General features: G+C 35.5%; 2 protein-coding genes across 3 annotated transcripts; one reads left to right on the top strand and one right to left on the bottom strand.

Moving 5' to 3' along the window:
- Positions 1-785: 785 nt before the first annotated feature.
- Positions 786-4,861, bottom strand: spata7 (spermatogenesis associated 7; the record flags this gene model as incomplete). Its single annotated transcript, XM_083544494.1, has 11 exons — positions 4,645-4,861; positions 3,699-3,791; positions 3,540-3,587; positions 3,339-3,451; positions 2,786-3,237; positions 2,390-2,426; positions 2,198-2,304; positions 1,934-1,984; positions 1,646-1,723; positions 1,513-1,570; positions 786-1,295 (listed from the first exon to the last, which is right to left on the bottom strand). Exons 1-11 carry the CDS (start codon positions 4,685-4,687, stop codon positions 786-788), a joined length of 1,590 nt encoding a protein of 529 aa, XP_083400620.1. The 5' UTR covers positions 4,688-4,861.
- A 971-nt stretch (positions 4,862-5,832) lies between these two features.
- kcnk10b (potassium channel, subfamily K, member 10b) lies at positions 5,833-17,967 on the top strand. Of its 2 annotated transcripts, none has more exons than XM_083543899.1 (7): positions 5,833-5,961; positions 8,581-8,990; positions 12,434-12,551; positions 13,417-13,577; positions 13,754-13,946; positions 14,425-14,567; positions 16,677-17,967. In XM_083543899.1, exons 1-7 carry the CDS (start codon positions 5,871-5,873, stop codon positions 17,289-17,291), a joined length of 1,731 nt encoding a protein of 576 aa, XP_083400025.1. In that variant the 5' UTR covers positions 5,833-5,870; the 3' UTR covers positions 17,292-17,967. The 2 variants fall into 2 exon arrangements, with proteins under 2 accessions (XP_083400025.1, XP_083400026.1); XM_083543900.1 differs by having other exon boundaries at positions 5,937-6,543.
- Positions 17,968-17,986: the final 19 nt, after the last annotated feature.

Genomic DNA, 17,986 nt, shown 5'->3' with positions numbered 1-17,986 from the left:
CTCTGTGTTTCTCAGCAACAGGCCAGAAACCTGACTGATCTAGAGAAGATCTGTGTGGAGGAGTGGGCCAAAATCCCTCCTGCAGTGTGTGCAAACCTGGTGAAAAACTACAGGAAACGTTTGACCTCTGTAATTTCAAACAAAGGCTACTGTACCAAATATTAACATTGACTTTCTCAGGTGTTCAAATACTTATCTGCAGCTGTATCATACAAATAAATAGTTAAAAAATCATACATTGTGATTTCTGGATTTTTTTTTTTAGATTATGTCTCTCACAGTGGACATGCACCTACGATGACAATTTCAGACCCCTCCATGATTTCTAAGTGGGAGAACTTGCAAAATAGCAGGGTGTTCAAATACTTATTTTCCTCACTGTATATTGTTTCTGTTAACATTCTTAGACATCAAACAGCAAAGCAACAAAACAGACAGACAATGGAATCAGCATTTTGTAATCAGTGTTATTGTCTAAGGGGTGTATATTAAATCCCTTTAAATGCTAAAGAGATTCACAGTAGTGTTCAATGTAAACTGTTTCCTGTATTTATTAAGCAGCGGTAAATAAGTGATGCTATCTGTTTAGGCCCTTCTGTTTATGATGGCTACTTTGGATTGGAACTGCAAAAATGCAGAGAGGTGATGAGGTCTCACATATTTAAAAAATTTGTAAAAATAATTTCGACTGTAAAAGTTCCACCTGAGACCAGAAAACTTTGAAATAAATACATAATGTTTTTATTGTGGTCAGTTGCCTTTTGGAAAGGCAACTGAATACTATGTCAAAACTCATCATCACTAAGGTTCACAAATGAATTTTGTTCCATGACCTCCTGTGAGTTGTGAATCTCAGATACTTTTAAGGACTCTGCCATGTTTCTTCCAAGTTCATCAACTTCATCAAGGCCCTTATTTTCTGCACAGCCATGATGCCTGTCTCCTTCGTTGAACTGATGTTTTTTCAAACCTGGAGATGCTGCATTTCTTTTTTTATGATCTCTCTCCAGGTCTATTATGCACTTTTTATCTTCTTGTCTAACAGATATAGCAGTCAGTGAAATGCTGTCATGCACTGGTGTGGTATCTAAACTAGAAGATGTGACACCACCAAGTTCCCATGTGTCCTTATCCCTTAAGGGTGTAGAAGAAAGAATACTGGTATCTTTCACAGAATTTCCTAACTCTTGCTGAAGACTTGAGTATCCTTCCTTATTCTCAAGAACGGTAACAGACGAAGAAGAAGGCTTTTGCAAATCATTATGCAGCACTTCCAGAAGGTGGCGCATTTTGTCCTAATAATAAATATGAAAATTTAAGTTAGATTAATTAGATTTACAGTATAAATTGTATAACTTTATTAAATATGTATTACACCCAGTGCATTATTTCATTTTAAAAAAGCACAAAATCAGCTCAGATCCAATTAATCTTGTCATATTGTAGAGTTTGACGAAGATCTGGTAAAGTACTATTAATCATGCATAACGAAGATGTTTGAACAATACTCACTTCAGCTAACCGATGTTTATTCATGTCAATGTGACGCTCAAACACCCGTTCAAGTACTCTGTAAAATAAAACACCATGGTTCAGAACTGGGAAAAGCTACTTGCAAATAAACAATCAAAAAACTTTAAACAACCTGTCAGAATAGAAGCCCCGTTGTACAATCTCATCTGTTACATCCGAAATAAACTGTAGATACAGTAGTTCTTCTTCTCTAATGAAAAGCACAAGGGTAAACTTTAACATCTTACTGAAAATCAATGAACAACTTTATATGAACTTTTAGAGATCTATAATAAAATCAGTTATATCAACACTTCATTTGGACTGGTAGCATCAGTTATATATTTATTTTCCATAGACCCTATATTAAAAATCATTAATATTTCAACATGTCTGAAGACAAATAATAAATTATGCTTACTCTGCTGTTACTTTTCTCATAAATGGGGACCTCATTCCCTCTGGTGATACCCTACAAAACAAATCAGTATTTGTGTGTGTACATAACAGCCCCAAAGTGCTTTATTAAACAGAGAATATAACTAATGGAGAAATAATATATATATATATATATATATATATATATATATATATATATATATATATATATATATATATATATATATATATATATATATATATATAAACTAATAAAACCAAGAATATAACTGTTTGCGCTTCCCACCGTGAGGAGCTAAGAAAAAAATCCTTAGCTCTGAATTTATTTTCAGTGCCGTGCTGTCCAAACACATTTGACTCTTCATCAGACCACTCACGGTCAGCACTGCATGGCTGTGGAATACAAGACATTTTTAACCACATAAAATAAAGACATTTTGAAAGGTGATGCTATTTCAAATGATTTCAGCGATTGTACCTGGTGTAAGTCCTGAGCTGTTGCAGATCTTGTCTCTCTACAGAGAAAAAAATAACTTTTCTATATCAAGCACTAGCATATGTATATCTGAATTATTTTGGAATAAAATGACAGTGAGTGTCTATAAAAGGCATATAAAAGGTCTCAGCTTAATAAATAGCAAGATTAATGTATTAGAATACTATATTCTAAATACATTTCCTGAACTCCATTAAAATATAAAAATGGGAACGATGACCATTTAAATGCTATTTATAATATGGTCAGGTAATGACTTAAGTAGATTTTTTAAATAAACACAAGCAGCCAAAATGCACAACTTACATTAAATTGATTAAAAAGAATGTGAATAACATAAAATCACACAAAAAAAAATCTAATAAATCAATACTGTACCTGCTAAGGTGAGGACCTGGATGATTAGATTTAGTTGGTGTTTTTTCTTCGGGCTGTTTCCTATTTGCAGGAGTGTAATACCGATAGGTAGAGAGAGTAGACTTAGTATCTTTTTTCAAAGTTCTGGGTTTGTAAGGCTTTTCTTGTGTGAAACAGTGGGCATGTTTTAGAAGAAGGTCACCACTGTAGGTTTTCTGTGAAGGGTCTTGAAAACTTTTAAACTTCTCCTGACTTGAAGATGTGGCACACGAAAGAGTAAAGCAGTTGCTTTGAGATTTTGGGCTTCTGGAACATAATTCTGAGGACGGCCTGCAGTTCTGAGACTGTGCAGCCATTTGGGAAGAATAAACAATTTGTTTACAATGGAACGAAGTACTAAACCTTGGGGAGGACATGACAGAGACACCCGAGTTAATATAGGGACTCTCAGCACCATGAGCTGAGGGTCTGGCCTGTACAGGAAAGAGAAAGCACTTTCTCAAAGAAATGCATAAAACACAATAATTTCACTAAAAATTAAAACTCAAAAGAAACTCAGTGAAGGATATCTTACATTTCTGGGTGAACAAGAGTTAATATTATCCAGCCTGAGACTCCTCTTTGAAAGGGACCTCGCTGATTGTGTCCTCTCTTTCTTCAGCTGTTCGTGTCGTTTTTGGTCGAGATCTACATGCGTAAGCAAAGAGGTGATCATGAAATGTACTTAAATAAATACTAGGTCATAATGCTTTAGTAGATGTAAGCATATACTTACATTTTACATTAGAGCGCATACTTTTGGGTATGGAACAGTCCACAACGGCTGAATACGGAGAAAAGATAGACAATTTTAAAGAAGCAATGTGTTTATAGTTGTTATCGTGTTAATATTTAATAATTAGAATACTGTTTTTATATACGCTTACTGACTTACCTTTTGCTGAGTACAGCTTTTTGTAATGAGAGATCATGTGGTCTTCGATAATGCGTTGACTAGTTAGCTTTCCAGTCGAGGCAGGGCAGAGTGCTGGAAAGAAACCAAACATATTGGGCTACCACACATATACCTATATATATATACACACACACACACACACACACACACACACACACACACACACGTGTGTATATACAGTACAGACCAAAAGTTTGGACACACCTTCTCATTCAGAGTTTTCTTCATTTTCCTGACTATGAAAATTGTAGAGTCACACTGAAGGCATCAAGGGCTATTTGACCAAGAAGGAGAGTGATGGGGTGCTGCGCCAGATGACCTGGCCTCCACAGTCACCGGACCTGAACCTAATCGAGATGGTTTAGGGGTGAGCTGGACCGCAGAGTGAAGGCAAAAGGGCCAACAAGTGCCAAGCATCTCTCGGGGAACTCCTTCAAGACTGTTGGAAGACCATTTCAGGTGACTACCTCTTGAAGCTCATCAAGAGAATGCCAAGAGTGTGCAAAGCAGTAATCAAAGCAAAAGGTGGCTACTTTGAAGAACCTAGAATATGAAATTTTTCAGTTGTTTCACACTTTTTTGTTATGTATATAATTCCATATATAATTCCACATGTGTTAATTCATAGTTTTGATGCCTTCAGTGTGAATCTACAATTTTCATAGTCATGAAAATAAAGAAAACTCTTTGAATGAGGTGTGTCCAAACTTTTTTTGTCATATAAAGGAGATTTTAATCCTATTAGGCACAGATAAAACAATCTCAAAGGAACGTGCATATTATTATTATTATTTTTTTTTTTTACAGAAACAATGATAGTTATACATCAATTTATAGCAATATATTATATCCAAAAAGGTTAGTAGAACACAATCTGCTTTTAAAATGCAGTCTCTTAAGTGCAGCAGCAGCTAGCAGTGAATACCTCGATTTCCATTCATGATTGGAAACACAGTAGAGTATCCCATGCTCAAAAGAAAACAAGAACATCTACAAACATGTACATTACAGTGTTATCTAAATATCCATCCAAAAAAAATCTCTTGACTGGTTAATTGTATTTATAAAAGCAGCACATGTTAGCTTATCAACTAGCTAAGCAATGTCGTGGAGCAAAGCTTCTTGGTCGCCATGATTGTTGCTAAGCGTGCGTCATAGAGGCACGTAGCAGTCTCGCGCTCATGAAAAATCTACGAGGGGTGGAGCAATCTACAAAACAGACGTTAAAGCAGCAGGAACAAAATCATCATCGAATTGATTGATTTTTTTACATATTTAACATAGACATTTTTTTAATACCGTCTTCTGACGCCCTAACCTAAACCCTAATCTGATTTGCACAGTTAGTTTTAATCGTAATTATGACAGAAGGTGCCCTTGCACTTGGCCGTCTGGATATTTTATGTGCAGAATCATGGCACATGGTTACATGAAATCTTTCTCCACTGCTTGATCATTATTATTATTAATAGACCTTAACAGAAGCAAAGCACAATTTCATGCATTATTAATTGGCTTTGTAAGGACCATTAGGTGGTTCCTATACAGTCAGCTTGCAACACATCATGAAAACCATACACAACCTTTAATATTCTTTTTTAATCTTATTTACCTTCCCATACACTTTTAAAACACAGAAAGAAATAACAAAAGCAATACAGAAAGCTCACGTTAATGTGCATTCATATAAGATCTAATTAGAATATTGTAGGATATTATATGCATTGTCCAAAAGTGGACATGGCCAATTTGATGTTTTTTGCACGACATTTCTATACTGTAGATACTGAATGTGATAATGGCACGAAAGCACAACTTGATTTTGTCCAATATTACCCTGTCTCGAAAGCATACTATAGGATAAACAAAAAATATTAATTATTATTGAGATGCAATCGACATTTTGATATGGCCTTATATGTATTGCATACTGCACACTATCTAACCAGTTAGTACGCACATTCAAACAAGTGCTATTTAGTATTATAACGAATAGATTATTAAACAAATAATAGGCTATTTTAATGTAACCGGGAGTCCAGACAAAATAGATGAATTGTCTAGACTATAAATTAGTGCTGTGGCTGTGTGCTATTTTTGACACTCTATTTAGTATGGTTGTACAGGAGTATAGGATTCTGGGCGCAGTCGATGTCTCAACCCCCCACGTGTGTGTATATAGGAATAGACGTTGCATCTGACGAAGGAACTGTCCACGCTGATAGCATCCACTCAGGAACCAGTAAGTACAAAGTGTTCAACGTGTCTGTTTTTTAATGCAGTTCATTTTATACTATTTTATGTTTTATATTTCATGAGCACTTCTATCGATTAAGGGTTTCACCATTGGGGTTTTGAAACAAAGTGGCTGAATGATGAGACGCAATGATGAGTAAAGGGTGTAGCACACATGCTTTCTTTTCACACATAACCCCTGCTTTGTTCCATCTGATTTATCCAATTGCTCCGTTTGTTAATTCTTTGTTAGGTACTCGGTGTGATAATAAGCTACGTAGGTGTGATCAATTAAATGACCATAGAGCTATAATACATAGGCGTGCGCGGGCACGACGCGCGCTCGCGTGCCGACAAAATTATACTCCAACCTCAGACAATGCATTCAAACGACCAGAGGGTTTGCACCCAAGGAGCCAGCTGACACGGATTTAAAATATATAAATAATCCATCAAATGTCGCTCAACAGCTGGTAGCTAATAAACTCTATAACCCCCAAAAAATCTTGTTTGGTCGACTGATAAAAAATCACGATGAAATTCCCAGTTGAGAATCCAAGGAAACAAGTCAACTGGAACCCTGAGCAAGGTGGGTGTTTATCTAGAATAATTTATTTATCAACAGCCTGAATTAATTATTGGCACAATTGTTATATCTCATATTAGTTTATTTCTTTATTACTGAAGATTATTTTCTATAATTACTTAATTTCATAAAATATTTTCCCTGGACATTTTAGTCCATGCTAATTCAATTACTCATTTAAATAATTTGGATTATAATGTGAATAATTGTATTATTTTTGTTAAAAGAATTTAAGTTTTTATTGTTGTGCCTGGGTATTAACACATTTGTGGGTGGATGCCTTGAAGAAACGTTCTGTCCATGTGGTGAGTGGTAGCTTTGATTTTATGGTTTATTATACTGAGCCTTTATTATAAAATATAAAATGTAATATAAATAAAAAGTTTAAATAATAGGATAAAGATTCGGTCAGAAGTGTCTACTACTCTCGAGAAAATGAGCAGTGAACTGCAGAGAAAAGAAGGGAATGCTTTTGCGTCCTCCAAAGGATGAATTTCGACAGTGGTCACCCGAAAGTGACGAAACCTGAACATTTCCAGTTATGAATATTAAATGTGATAATGTAATTATGGAAGTATATGAAATATGTAATTTAAGTTGTTTATGATAGTTGTTTAGTAAGAATTCTAACAATGTTATAAGCCTTTAACTGATTGCTAAATGCATTCATTATACTCAAAGTCCTTCATAGGACACTGCTTAAGGGTCCCTCCCTATCATCTGATGAAATGCCTTAAATGCCACTTTATGCAGGTGTAACTTTCATCACCCAAACTTCCTTTAGCATTTTTGAATCGATCAGGTTTATATACTGTTGGTGATACTATAAGGCAAGCACATTTCTAACATTTAAATTAATTAGCATAAATAAGTATTAAATGAGATAATTGTGTCAGTGTCAAGTTAACTTAAATAACATATATATATATATATATATATATATATATATATATATATATATATATATATATATATATATATATATATAAAATTCCTATATTTTTAAAATCATTGTATAGATAACGAGGGTTATTTCATTGTAGTAATGTAGATTTCAGTATGCTGTTAACACACTGTAAAATGACATTTTAATCTGCACATGTAACGTGTATGGTCTACCCATATTGGCAGTAGAAATTACAGGAACAAAATGTGTTAATATATCAGATTTTCAAAAGAAAATGTATCATGTTGGTCACTGGGTCAAAGCATGGTACAAATGTGCTTGCTAACGGTTTCTGCTCAGCATTACATCATTGGCGTGCTTTGACTCCACCCTCCTGCGTGCCACTAAAGGAAACAATTCCCAAAGGTTGGGCAAGGGGGTTTGTCGATACGCATCCTATAATCTTAAAATCTATGTGTCCTTTTTCTCCCCAACCCTGCCCTTTTCCAATACATTCTTTTATAGGCTGTAGTATGCCTTATTTGAAAATCAGTGCATTTTGTAATTATTTCTCTCTGTTTTGGATGTGTAACCTCACATTGCATGAACAGTAATTCCCAATGAAGCTTTTATTTAGACTCATTGTGCTATAGTATAGGAAAAAAAAGGTTAACCCATGTAATCAAAATGAAACTGTTCTAAATCTAGCCCTAGACTGAAATTGCCCTCAGAGCACTGATGGCTGCTTTAACAAGCAAAACCTTGCAGAAGCTGTATTAAAGCAACACATCATCAGTTGCAATGAATGTTACTTACAGCTTTAATTATAAATCTTCAGTGGTGTATTTTTGTGAAGATGTGTATTCCTGTGAATTTCTTTGCAAAGCTCTGATGAAGTGTACTACTGATGTGTAGTGTTGTATCAGTGGCTAACAATAAATGACTAAATAACTAACAATAAATAAATGAATTATTGCCCTTGTGTGTTTAACTTTTTAAGTTGGACAGTTAATGATACTATAGTAAAGCTAATTAAAAATCTTTGACACATTTTGCACCTTTATTTAAACATTAATAAAAATATGTTCCAGGTATTTCCAGTTTTTCATCAGTTGAATAAATCCTGCTCTTTGTCTGTTATTCTCTCTCTTTAGTGGTGGTTCAGACAAATATGGCGAATTCAAAGAAGCCAAAGCCAGGTGTGGTACAGTCCTCCTTGGTCCAGGCCAGTGTAGCTGCTATACAGAATCCCATGGGCTATGAGGCAAAGGCAAATGAACACTGCCCCCTGCCACGTCTCTCCATCTCCTCACGCTCAGCAAGCATAGTGGCCAGCATGGACGCCATAGTTGATGGCTCAGCCCTTCACTCTGTGATGAAGTGGAAGACTGTGCTGGCTGTGTTCGTGGTGGTAGTGTTCTATCTAGTGGGGGGTGGATTAGTGTTTCAAGCACTAGAGCAGCCCTTTGAGAGTGACCAGAAAAACACCATCACGCAGGAGAAAGCTCTGTTCCTCCAGGGGAACCCGTGTGTATCCCCTGCTGAGCTGGAAGCTTTAATCAAGGTAAGCATTTTGGCTGCCAGTAATTCTTGGAGAAAGCTATTTTATAATATTCATATGAAAGTGGACACATGAATATATCAACTAAATGTCTAGCTCACAAGACTTTTTTCTTCTCTAATGATAATAATATGTTTGATCAAGCCTTGAATGAAGCTGAAGTGAATAAGAATAAGATCAGTGGTTATTTGAGTTACTGTTGAATTTCTATCAGCTCGAACCAGTCTGGCCATTCTCCTCTGACCTCTGGCATCAACAAGGCATTTGTGACCACAGAACTGCCGCTCACTGGATATTTTCTCTTTTTCGGACCATTTTCTGTAAACCCTAGAGATGGTTGTGCGTGAAAATCCCAGTAGATCAGCAGTTTCTGAAATACTCAGACCAGCCCGTCTGGCACCAACAACCATGCCACGTTCAAAGTCAGTTAAATCACCTTTCTTCCCCATTCTGACGCTCGGTTTGAACTGCAGCAGATCGTCTTGACCATGTCTACATGCCTAAATGCATTGAGTTGCTGCCATGTGATTGGCTGATTAGAAATTTGCGTTAAAGGGCAGTTGGACAGGTGTACCTAATAAAGTGGCCGGTGAGTGTATATAGAATGACATTGTATATTGCAGCATTACAATTACTCTTAATTGAACTAAGGGGCTCACATCTTTTTCAGCAATGCATGGTTTAACACACACATATAAAATCAGCTAAAATTCTGATCCGTTGTCTCATATTCCTCTTTTGAGAGCAACAAACACCACATGTATGTGTATGAGATATACTAAAGAGATTTAATATCTTCAATCGATAGCAAAAACAAAAGAATTGGCCTTACTGTTTCACTATTTAAAACTATATGGTCAAAAGCGTGTGCACACCTGTCTATCAAATCTCCTTTTCCAATACATTTGTCTTAAATATTTGGTTAATCACATTTTTTATCATATTTCTCACATTTCTGTAGCGGATACTGCTGTTTAAAAAGCCTATTTTTTAGGCTTAGATTTTGGACTGTAATTGTGGAGATTTGTGCCCAATAAGTCACATTAAAACTAGGCCAATGCTCTGTTTGGAGCAAATATGTTCTTTCACACCAATCTTCACAAATTCTGTTTTTATGGACCATAATGACATTGATATGCTGGAGCTTGTCACTCCTCTGTTATTCCTAAAAGATCTCTTACATATTCTCTATCTCCATGCACTGCTCGTATATGATCAGGCAACTGACCATATTTACAATCTGCTGAAATTATAACCCTCCTTCAATAACACCTTTGGATGCAAGAGTGCACTTACATGATTCACAGGATGTTTCAATAACATCACATCATTTAAAATCATATTAAAATCTCCCATTACTGTTCCACAGCTTCATACACACAGCCTGTGACCTAGTTTTAACAAAACGTTTTTGTCAACAAGAGTGAATGTTAAGTAACTCAATTTTAATCAAAGTAGCCTACAGATTGGCCGCAAAAAATTATTGATGAGTTTTCTCCTTCACAGGGTATCTTGTAATTTGATGCCTTGTCACGCTTGTTATGGTGTGTTTGTCTCTTCCTGGTGTGTAAGACCAGTTGGAGTTATGCAGTGCTGTGATTCTGCCATGGAGGCAGACAGAAAATGGCATTTTAAGGGGGCTGAGCAGTACTGACTCAGAATGTCCAGTATATATTTTGCAATCCTTCCAGTATGCTGTTTTTTTTTACCTGGGTGGAGAGATGACTCAGAGAAGACAAAGCATTCTTAATTACATGCTGTATTACATTCTTTTAGCTCTGAGCTGCTTTAATTCTTTTTGCCTTACTGCAGTAACAAAATATTATTTAACACCGCCTCTCTATTTATTATTAGCTGAAGCTCTTATTTGATTGATTGCTCTTGCCAGTTTTTTCAGGCTCAATAACACTACAATCATGAATACAAAGTGTTGTTATAACTGTATAAAATAGCATACTCTGTTAAGTAAAAACTAAAACACATTGGGACAGAAAATTGTCTCCTTATATAGAACATTTCACCACTTAAATGATTACACACTTTTTAATCTGGTTCTGTGGGGCATATGCCATACAATTATCTTTTAATCTTAACAAAATTAGAAAATATGTGATCAGTTTACACTCCATGACCAATCACAAAAACTTTTACCTTGCTGAAGCATGCTTAATCCTGATATTTTGCTTTCTCTTGTGAGTTTCCTTCTGCACCATTGTGTAGAGAAAAAATATTGAAAGAGAATTATGAGAAACATGGACAGTGAAAACTGTAGTAAAAAGTGTACATTGCCAGGAATCATATGTTTTTTTTCATCCATTTTCTAACAAACAATAATTTCATATGGAAGACTTGTGTTTACATTTTGCCCACTATACCCCCTTCTAATGTAAACAGATGGATCATAAATTGGATTCAGGGATTGTAGCACATGACAGCTGAAAATAAATTCCTCACAGATTTTCAATGTGGTTTTTAGCACTGTCCTTGATACTTGCTGTCAGGAAAATTAAACTTGCTTGAAAATGCTCTCACAGACCAAGAAACTCACATCACATTAGATTTGTCAGTCTATTGTTAGGAGTCTCTCCAAACAAGCCTGCGATAGGGCTAATCGTATAGTGTGCAATTTGTTTAAACAATTTCTACTTCATGTTAAAAGGACAGGAAAGCAGTTAGAAAAGGCTACTTTAATTTACTATAAATGCATGTATACACAATACAAAATGTTAATGAGGTAAATTGCTAAGACTGTAGTGAACATTAAGAATCCCTTCTGCTGAGTGTCTTATTCATCTCATTAAACAGCTTCAGAAAAATATTAGGGATGCAATATTAAATTGGCATGTTTATCCCGCCAGTGTGTACTGTATATTTAGTTTATGAACATACATTGTAGTTTTATATGAAAGTGTATGGTTTATCTGTAGCAAATGCTATTGGTTGCTTTCTGGTAGTCTTAACACAGTAATATTCTTTAGAAATACCAGAAATATTGACTATGGTGTAGTCCCTAAACAAAGTGGCATGTTTTATTAGGATATATATATTTAAGAGTCACACCCAGTTTCCTTACCATGATTAGTACAGGAAAAAGTGAATGATGTTGTGTGACTGCTCTTTGCCCTTTTCTTCCTCTTATTCACTATGTTACATCTGCAGTGATGATGTGATCAGATACATCATCCTAATTTATTTTAGCAGACCTGTCTACTGCTGCTATTGTTTTACAGTAAGATGATGACAGACCTGAGTCCCTCCATCTATCTATCTATCTATCTATCTATCTATCTATCTATCTATCTATCTATCTATCTATCTATCTATCTATCTATCTATCTATCTATCTATCTATCTATCTATCTATCTATCTATCTATCTTATATGAGATTTGTAGCTGTATCTATTCATATTGTCTTTAAATGTCTGTATGGTTTTGTCCTCTTAAGCATTCAATAGATGCGGTCAGTGCTGGGGTTAGTCCTATGGGAGATACGTCCTATAACTCTAGCCACTGGGACCTCGGCAGTGCATTTTTCTTCGCTGGAACCGTCATTACCACAATAGGTAACATTTATTTTAACCTCAATTAAATTACTTTCATAATTTGAACCACTATGTGTACCTTCTTTTGTTTCACTCTGTTATTGTAAGAGTCTGGCATGATATTATTTATTTGAGCCATTAAAAAGTAAGAAAAGGTAACTGAGGGCATCTTATTTTGCTCTTGTTTATAGACTCTGCTAAATCAAGTGGAATCATGTGGAATGTTTTGTGGGATTGATTTAATTTGGGAAGATAACAGTGTTTCTGTTATCTATCCATGCAGATAGTGAACACGAAAAGTATACACCAAAATGGAAGTCAATAAACACACTGAAATGTAGTCACAGGTAGTCGGATCTAATGATGTAGTGTGTAACCCTTAGTTCATATTATACAGTCATATAATATTGACTATAATTTGGACTGTTCTGATTCTATTTTAACTTCTTTTCTTTAAGCAGAGATTTTATAAAGATTTGAAATGCACACAAGATACATCATCACATGGAAATTAATTCATCTGTTAATGTTTCAATCAGAATTACATGTTGTAGCTTTTGTTACCATCAAAGTTTAAAGTTTTTTATGGACAACACATGTTTATTTAATTTAATAAACAGAACTGAACATTTTGTTTTTTGATATTAAAATGTCTTATTGCACTTGATGACTGTTGTTTTCCAGTAGCTGCATGACTTCGATGAGCATGTTTTGAATTCATTTCATTTCAGCAGTCTGTAATTTCTGCCATGGTGTTTCAGTAAAATTTTATTTCCTGCAATGACATAAAATTAGTTCTCAAAATAGTTCATGAATCACTGACGTGTTACTTATTTAGAGACAATATTAAAATAATCACTTTTTTTTTCTACACTCATGTGTACAGGCTATGGGAACATTGCTCCCAGCACTGAGGGTGGCAAGATTTTTTGCATCCTGTATGCCATATTTGGAATTCCTCTGTTTGGGTTCCTACTGGCTGGCATTGGTGATCAACTGGGGACCATGTTTGTTAAGAGCATTTTAAAAGTGGAGAGAATTTTTCGGGTAAACTTTATTCATATTATTGTTGTTGTGGTGGTGGTTTTTGTTTTTGTTGTTATTTAGGATTCATGGTATCATCAGTTTGATATGATCTTTATTGCAATTTTATTATATACCAAATTGTTATGGATTTTGAATATTTTTTTAACTATATTCTACTTTTTATTAATTTTTTTCAGCAGAGACATAGGCAGATTAGCCAGACTAAAATTCGTGTTACCTCCACTATTCTCTTCATCCTGGCTGGGTGCATTGTCTTCGTCACTATTCCAGCTGTCATCTTCAAACACATTGAAGGATGGACTACACTGGAGGCCATCTACTTTGTTGTCATTACTCTCACAACTGTTGGTATTGGGGACTATGTAGCAGGTACCGTTGATACCAACATAATGTGTTTAGGCCTACACTATAGCTCATTGCTCATCATGGCTAATTTCCCTGCTCAACCATGTCTGATTCCATTCATCATATTATACCCAGGTGTGTTGTAAAATATTAACTTTGGTTGTTTGGGATGATAAAAAATTTAATGAGATACAATTAATTTGGGGGAATTTCATGACTCATTTGAGGTTTGGCAAAGAGAAACAAATCATATTCGGTTATTAAACATATAATTCAATATTATTAATTATTCAGTTACTAGGAAGTTATTTTTAAATGAAACACCATATCATTCTGGCACATCCCAATGTTGAGACACCTAGAAACTCCTGAGCAAGGAATGAAAGAAAAGTATATGGTGTAAGTTTACTGTAATTACCAGCAGCATTTTACCAACAGTTTCAGGTTTACATTAAAAGCACAAATCAAATTCAAGTGTTAACATTTTGCTGTTTATTTACAGGTGGGGACAGAATGATTGAATACAAGAAGTGGTATAAGCCACTAGTTTGGTTCTGGATCTTAGTGGGTTTGGCGTATTTTGCAGCAGTTCTCAGCATGATAGGAGACTGGTTAAGAGTCCTTTCCAAGAAAACTAAGGAGGAGGTAATGAAATGAAGAACACTGCATTATTTTCCTTCTCTTTTATGACATCATCACAGAGTCTTTTTAGAACAAAGGATTAGTTATTCAGTAACAATTTTCCCATTAATCATTTGAATCCAAAACTCTTTAGTGGGTAGAAAATATTCTGATGGTAATGATATCCTGCAGATGAGTTGATTATGATTTTTTTAATGGATTGACAATAATAGCAACAAAATGGTCATGATCTGGGTAATTATTGTACAGTACAATCAAAAGTTTAGAAACACCTATTTTTTTTTCATCATTTTTGAGACAAACACGCATGTTCCTTTTGTATATATGCAACAAAATAGGTAATTTAACAGAATTATTTTAATCAGACTGTCTGCTTAGGCAATATTAGTATAATTTAAATTAAAATACATGTAGCTATATAGTTCATGATTATATTAGAAAATATCCTAACCTATTATATACATGTAGGTTAAATGGAGGGTAATGGTGAAAAGAAATACTAAACCAAAATGTCTAATATTTCATATTTAAACGGCATGCAATGCCAATTCGATTGTGGTTCATTGTAACCAACTTACATATAACAAGACACTAGCCACGTTTACATGTACACTTTTTTGTCATTCCGATTAAAATAGTTCTGATTGAAAGATTTGATGGACTGTTCTGTGCTGGTACTTTCAATATGGATGACTTTGTAAAATACACACATTAGCCCATGCGCGTTTTGCCATGTTTTTTTCATGTCCACATGGAGTCTCATTATTTATTATGCGTGCAATTTTTATGTTTTTTTTTATTATTTTTATTTTTAAGTGTTTCTCTTAATCAAATAACAGCAAAAATTTATAGGCATAATACTGCTGGAGGTTATGCGGAAAAGACGGATGCATTAAGCTGAGCTTTTTGGTGGCTATGCATCTCTTAGGAGCATCTCAATATGACCCCTCCCTCCTACAAAAATCAGAAGCATTTGGATGAAGATCTGTAGTAAGAACTGGTGCGAGCGGGTTATATTGTTGGAATTTAGTGACCTGGAAAGGAAACTAAATGTTTGCACGAGTCGCTAGTCATTTACATGTTTGTGTGGACCAGTAAAGAGATTTATGGTCCCAGAAATAGAGACTGCCAGAAATCCAATTCCCCTAATTATGTGTGTCACGGTTGTTTTATACAAAATCGGAAGCAGAATACCGTGCTGTGACATATCAATTCCATGTTCATGAGAGCAGGGTAAAAAAGTGTATATCTTCTGCAAGGGAATGATGAATAATAGGCCGATACGAGATCTGATATGGATGCCAGTTCAAGAGAGGCATCCGAAATTGCATGGAGATTTCAGAAAGAGTGTTTTGTCCTATCAATGGCAGTAATCAGTTTAACACATTTACATATCAATATTTTGTTTGGTTTATAGAAAGGTTTATCCCACAGCTCTCAAACCGATAATAATTCAATTTGGTTTGGGCACTTTTATTCTGATTGAGGTATATATATATAAGGAGCATTTTTATTCGGATTGGATTGCACATACTAACCAGAAGCATATGGCCTACCTCTGTAAGCATAATTTAGAGAGCAAATAGTCAGCTAAAGTCTTAAATATCATGAAACAGCCTGCAAGTCACCAGTCATTGAACTGCTCTGGGATGAACTGGATCACAAGGACAGAAAGTAATATCCAACGATTGAAGCCTTTGGCAAATTTTACAAGAGGCATTTCAAAGTATTTCAGCTGAATATTTGATGAAACTAAATGTTCAGATGCCAAGAGTGAATAAAGTGGTATAGGGAGGGTTTTTCAATGAAAATGAAGTTTATTACATTTTCTTTGCCAAGATTTTCTTTTTGAAGTATGAATTAAATCTTATTGTTAAATTAGTTTGTTGCATATAAAACAAATGAACACTCATGTGCCTTTCAAAAACAATAAAATACTGGGTGTTTCCAAAGTTTTTTGACAGGCACTGTGTGTCAATAGTAAGATGACGCAAATAGACTTGTGTTTTATATACCTTGTGAATATTATGTAATCATAAATCAAAATATTATTATTTGTAACGCATATGTGTATGACATGTGCGTTAAAATGACTGACTGTGTGTCTGTTAGGTTGGGGAGTTTAAGGCCCATGCGGCTGAATGGAAGGCGAACGTGCGTGCTGAGCTGCGGGAAACCCGGAGACGCCTCAGCGTAGAGCTCCATGACAAGCTGCAACGTGCTGCCACAATTCGCAGCATGGAACGTCGACGCCTGGGTCTGGAGCAGCGTGCACAATCTCTTGACATTCTCTCTCCAGAGAAAAGAGCCATCTTCTCCAGCTTTGACAGAGGTCGCTTTACCACATCCTCACAGGAGAGCATTGACACAAAGCTAAGCAATCTTCAAATGAAGGCAGAGCCCTATAACAAGGACATGGCCTCAGAGGAAAACATCTTCAACCGCTTTGGCTCTCTCAGCAAGCTGGCCAAGCGCAACAGAAACAAAGACCTGCCACCAAATATCACAGAGGATGCAATGCGACTCAGCAGCAACAGCAGTAATAACACGCTGGCTGAGGAAAGACAGGAGGCTCATGAAGCAGAGGAGCAGGAGGAGGAGGCGACAGAGAAAGAGAACAACACCACGCTCACCAGTCTGCCACAATGCACTGAGCAGCCTGAGCAGCTAAATGGTTTTGTGCCTGCTCAGGCCAAAGAGAGAGAGGCAGAGAAAATGGTGGTATAGAAAGAGCACCAACCATAGACAAGTCAATGAAAATGGGCGGCAAGTGATTCATGAATGCCACAGAATGTGCCTTTCTGTTTTGTATGATACGGCTTTACTCATTCAAATGAATCATAGTCAATGTCTCTAATTCTCAATCATCTTGGTTGCCAAAAATGTGAGCTATCAGGGGTCATACATTTGTCATTAAAATTAATGAAGCATGCTGTGGGTTTACATTTTCGGAATTATTCATTGCTATTTACAGTGCCTGAGACTGTGATATAGCAAGATTTATCTTCGTTTTAAAGAGGAGCTATGACAATGGCTTTTCAGGAGACATATCCTTGAAGAGAAACTGCTGTCCTTTGTGTTCAGTCATATCTAAGCTGTAAGTTTACAAGAGAGCAATTCACAGACTTTAATACATTTTTGGCTTTTCAGAAATATAAAGTTGCAATCTGATTCAGTAACATTCTTGTTGATTATTTGCCAAAATTCCATCAATAAACAAGATTACAGATAAAGATATAGAATTGCTATCTGGAAATAAATGATCAATGACTGTCAGAATGTTCAACACAATGTATTTACATGGAAATGCAAATCAATGTAACATGGAATATCTACACATCTGTTTTACTCAAGGATCTGTTTGAATAAAAAAGTGGTTTGTCCAGGGCTTATGCAGAACATATATCATGGGCTATTACAAA

This window comes from Silurus aristotelis (assembly GCF_946808225.1).
Source record: "Silurus aristotelis genome assembly, chromosome: 6".
Classification (NCBI taxonomy): Eukaryota; Metazoa; Chordata; class Actinopteri; order Siluriformes; family Siluridae; genus Silurus; species Silurus aristotelis.
The sequence above is the reverse complement of the archived record's forward strand: the minus strand, read 5'-3'. Positions and strand labels throughout refer to the sequence as shown.